The sequence below is a fragment of the Crocodylus porosus genome, unplaced genomic scaffold (genome assembly GCF_001723895.1).
Source record: "Crocodylus porosus isolate Cpor-Errol unplaced genomic scaffold, CroPor_comp1, whole genome shotgun sequence".
Classification (NCBI taxonomy): Eukaryota; Metazoa; Chordata; order Crocodylia; family Crocodylidae; genus Crocodylus; species Crocodylus porosus.
The window spans coordinates 21,403,375-21,407,658 of record NW_017728909.1 but is presented as its reverse complement, the minus strand read 5'-3'; the positions used below and the strand labels follow the sequence as shown (position 1 = coordinate 21,407,658).

The 4,284-nt window shown below is 69.4% G+C and overlaps 1 protein-coding gene across 1 annotated transcript in view; it reads right to left on the bottom strand.

Moving 5' to 3' along the window:
- Positions 1-560: 560 nt before the first annotated feature.
- The window catches only part of IL11RA (interleukin 11 receptor subunit alpha), a 10,007-nt gene continuing 6,283 nt past the window's right edge, over positions 561-4,284 (bottom strand). The window contains exons 3-10 of the mRNA XM_019531684.1: positions 3,784-3,905; positions 3,133-3,296; positions 2,772-2,935; positions 2,533-2,674; positions 2,257-2,361; positions 2,025-2,124; positions 1,521-1,603; positions 561-1,318 (exon numbers count right to left, since the gene is read on the bottom strand). Of these exons, the coding sequence (XP_019387229.1) occupies positions 1,302-1,318; positions 1,521-1,603; positions 2,025-2,124; positions 2,257-2,361; positions 2,533-2,674; positions 2,772-2,935; positions 3,133-3,296; positions 3,784-3,905 (897 nt within the window). The 3' untranslated portion in view covers positions 561-1,301. The remainder of the gene's footprint in view (positions 1,319-1,520; positions 1,604-2,024; positions 2,125-2,256; positions 2,362-2,532; positions 2,675-2,771; positions 2,936-3,132; positions 3,297-3,783; positions 3,906-4,284) is intronic.

Here is a 4,284-nt window from a genome sequence, read left to right as displayed (position 1 = left end):
ACACCACAGCCGCAGGGCCCCGTTTCTCACTTTATTCCCACTGGGCCTCACACAGCCCCAGCCCTGCCTGCTCTCACGGCCCGGGCCCGGGCCCGGGGTGGCCGACCCCAGGGGATGCAGAAACAGGGCAAGAGTTACCCCTGCCCGGGAATCGGAGGGGAGTCTTCACAGCACCGAGTCCTGGTGGGGGGACGGGGAGGGGGAGAGAGGCCAGGGCATGGGCTGGCTGAGGGGCCTGGCACGTTCACCCGGGCCAGAGGGCTCCCTCACACACACGTGCAACACCCCCGGGCACCCCTGGGCAGAAGAAAACCCCAGGCAGAGCTCAGGCCCACACCGGGAGGAGGCACCTGGAAGCGGGGAGCAGGGGTGCTGGGGGAGCTGCTCCTGCCCCTGCTGGGGTAACTCCTGGGGTTTGTGGAGGGACGAGGGCTGGGGGGACGGGCCGGCCAGCTGGGTCTTTGCAGCTGCAGGACGGACCCCATTGCAAGCGCCCGGCCTCCCTCCCCTGTGCGCCGGGCCGGCCCCCAGCTCCGCGCCCCCACCCCGCCCTGTCTGGCAGCCGGGGCTGTGCTACAGCGCCTGCCCGGTGCCAACACATGGAAGTGATTACGGGGGGGGCGCCGGGCCGGGGGTCCACCCAGCAGTGCCTGGCACGGGCAGGGCTGTGCAGAGCAGCAACATCCTATTCTCAGACTCCGAGGCTTGGGGGTCTGGCCCTGCTTCCAGGGCCCCTCCAGCCCAGCTCACGGCCTCCCTATGCAGCCTTGGTGTGCACGTGTGTGAAGACATGCTCTGGGACACGTGTGGGGGTTCAGCATCGCGCTCGCAGCTGGCCACGCATGTCAGACCCCAACCCCAGTACCCAAAGGGCCCCCAAGCCAGCGCCAAGCAGCAGGAATAGGGGCCAGGTTTCCAGCAGCCCTTGGGCCTCTCTGCAGGCTGTGCCCGGGGGGCCATGCCCCGTGCCGCTGGCGTCAGCCCCAGGCCGTCCTGGCCCCGTGCCGCCAGCCGGCACCCTCAGTCTGGGGCCTGGGCAGCGTTTGTGGGCCCCGATCCCCAGGGCTTCTTCCTGCACCTGCCACGTGCAGGCAGGTCCAACGCCCCCGACGTTGCTGCCCGCCGGGGTCTGTGCCCCACCTTGCCTGGGGGCCGCAGCCGGCTCCTCGCCAGCGCAGGGCAACGGTGCGGGTGGCAGGCAGGGCAAGCACCGAAGTCCAGGCGCGGGGCACCGTTCTCGAGCCCACAGTGGTGTCGTGTCCTTGGGGGGAGATGCGGGGGACAGAGCCATGGGGTCCCGGCTACAAGATCTGGGCTTCTGCAGAGACGCAGGGAAAGAGCAGGATGCAGCGGGGCTGGGCTCCGGCACTGGGGCTGCCCCACAGCCCTGGTCCCCTCCTGTAGCCAGGTGTCATCCCGGGAGCATCCCCAGGGACCGCATCCTGCATCCCCCGCTCCTTGCCCAGCTGCTCTATCCCCAACCCCACGACTCTCTGCCAGCCGGTGCCCACCCCACTCACTCGGCAGGGCCTTGAGGTGGACGGCGGCTGCCAGGAAGTCGTGTTTCTCAGGCGTCTCTTTGCCCTGACACCTCGCCCGGCGCCTGCGGGCAGAGCAGAGCAGAGCCGAGCCGGTCAGCCTGGCACCGGGGTCTCTCCCCAGCAGCCCAGCGAGACCCCCAAATGCATCCACCAGAGAAGGCACAGCCCAGGCCCCCGCGCCTGCTGCGGCTGGGCCCCCAACACCGCCTGCGCTCCCTTTCCAGCTGCTGAGGCTGGCGCGGCTCCAGCCGATCCCGGCCCTTCCTGCTGGCTCCGCGCACGGCGCGGCTGGTAAACACCGCCGGCTGCCAGGGGCCGGGGTGAGCTGCTCGGGGTGTAGGGCTGCCGGCCAGGCCCCGCTCCGGCTGCGCCCTTGGAGGCACCAGGTGCCCCGCGGCACCGCTGATCACCGCCTTGCTGCCGATCGCTCCCGCCTGCAGGTCCGTGGGCCGCGCGCTTCCCCGGGGCTGCCGCGGCACCTACCAGACCAGGAGGGCGACGAACAGGACGGCGGCCAGGACCACGCAGGCGAAGACCCCGAGCGAGGCCAGGACGGCGATCCTCTCCGTGGGGTCGCTGCGGTCTGCATGCACGCGCACTCCGTGAGTACCGTCCCGGCCCCTGCTGCGCACCCAGCTCCCCTCCGAGCCTCTCCCCAGCGGGGCCACCGCCCGCCCCGCCGAGCCCCGGGGACCCCGGTGCCGACGCCACTCACCAATGGGCTCGGGGTTGGGGGCAGGCGAGGGCTCGTGGGCCAGGCGCTCCGGGCCGGTTTCGGTAGTGGTTTCTGTGCGGGCCGTGGCGGCTGGGTCCGGAGGCACTGGGGAGACCGAGGATGGCGAGTCATGGATGCTGGCTGCGGGGGGTCCTGGCCCCTCTCAGGGCCCGGCGGGGCAAGCGTTGCCCCGTATGGCCATGGATGCGCTGAAGCCACGTGGCCCGAGCGGGGCAGAGGACGTAGGGCACCTCAGCGGGGCCTGCTTTGCCGTACCAGTGACCGGTGTGGCGCGGGCTTCGGCGCTCCACTCGCTCCAGTTGCCGGCGTCCAGGAAGTCCTTGGCGCCCACCTGCACCACGTGCTCCAGCCCGGAGAAGGCGTCGGTGATCACCTCGGACAGGTTCGCCGTCTCCACCTGCACGGAGCGGGGAGCCTGCAAGGGGATCGTGGCAACGCGGCGCCTCCCAGCCCCACCTGCGCGTGCATCCACCCCCCTCCCCGCCGGGACTCACCACGGACCAGGCGCGGTGCATGACGGGCCGGTACTGGAGCCGGAACTTGAGCTGGAAGTGGGGCTCCTTGGGCCAGGAGGTGGGGTACTGCCAGTGCACGCGCAGCCGCCGGGGGGCTTGCGGCACCGGCTCTACCACCAGCCCCTCCGGGGGGTCCGGCTTCACTGCGGGGGGACAGGCAGGGGCATCAGCTCGTGTGCCGGGGCAGCTGGGTGTAGTTGTCCCCACCTCGGCACCTGTGTGTGCATGTGTGCACATTCGTGTGTGTGTACACTGCATATGTGCACGTGCATGTGCATGACTGCATAGTTATGCCTGTGTGCATATGCACACGTGCGGGTGCCCACGCATGCACACTCACAGATGGCCTGCATGGTGACGTCCAGGAGCCGGAAGCTGGCGCCCAGCGGGTTCACCTCGGTCACGTTGAGCCGGTACGAGCTCCAGAACTCGGACTTGGGCACCGTGCACGTGCCCGGGCGTGCGGGGTCCTGCAGGCACAGCCCCACCGGCCCGCCCTGCACCCTGCCAAGGACATGGGGCGCATGGCTCAGCAACACCCCACCAGGCCCTTGCACCCCTGCTCCACACCATGGCACGGCAGCTGCTGCTTCCTGCCCCCAGGCACTGGGCCCTATGCCCTGCCCTGCCCCAGCCCCCTCGTGGCCCTGGGGCCTGGCTGGGGGCGCTGGGAGGTCTGCGGGTGGGCGCTGGCCCCGTCCCTTCCTGCAGCAGGAAGGCGCCAGGATCAGGGCAGGGCTCCCCATGTCCTGGCACAAGCAGGAAGCTGCCGGGATGTGGAACGGATGGACGGGGCCTTAAGCCGGGCTAAATATAACTGTGCGGCCAGTCCCTCTGCCAGTGGCTTAGCTGTGCCCCTCCCGAGCCTGCAGCCCCGGCTGGAGCAGGGGGGCCGGACACACATCCCCATGCCATACCCATGCCCCGCTTGGCCCCGTGCGTGATATCACACGGTGCTGTGATGTCAGAGGACAGGCGACACGGGTCTTACCTTCGCTTCTCTTCCCCCGTCAGCGACTTCTTCCTGCGTATGAAGAAAAGCAGAGAAGAAGCAGCCGCTGAATCCATGGCAGGGCGGGGGACATCGGGGCAGGGCTGGGGCAGTGGAGATGGGACCAGGGCAGGAGCCTCTTGCTGCTGTTCCAGCCCCCTGAGCTGTGTGTGCATATGTAGGCATGTTTGTGCATGGGCATGCATGTGCGTGCAAGTGTGCTGCTGGCCAAACCATGTCTAAAGTGAAGTCCAGTGACAGTGCATATGTGCATGTGCCTGCACGTGTGGAGGCATACCCGTGTGCGTGCATATGCAGTCACACGCATGCATATGATGGTGTATGTGTGCATGCACGTGTATGTGCGTGCATGTGTGTGGACCGAGGTCACCGGTGCTGGGAGCTGCCCGCTGGGAACCCCGGCAGCAGGGCAGGGCATGGCACGAGGGGCGGGAGCCCGGGCACGGGGCAGGGGCAGGGGCAGGAGAGGGGCTCACCGGT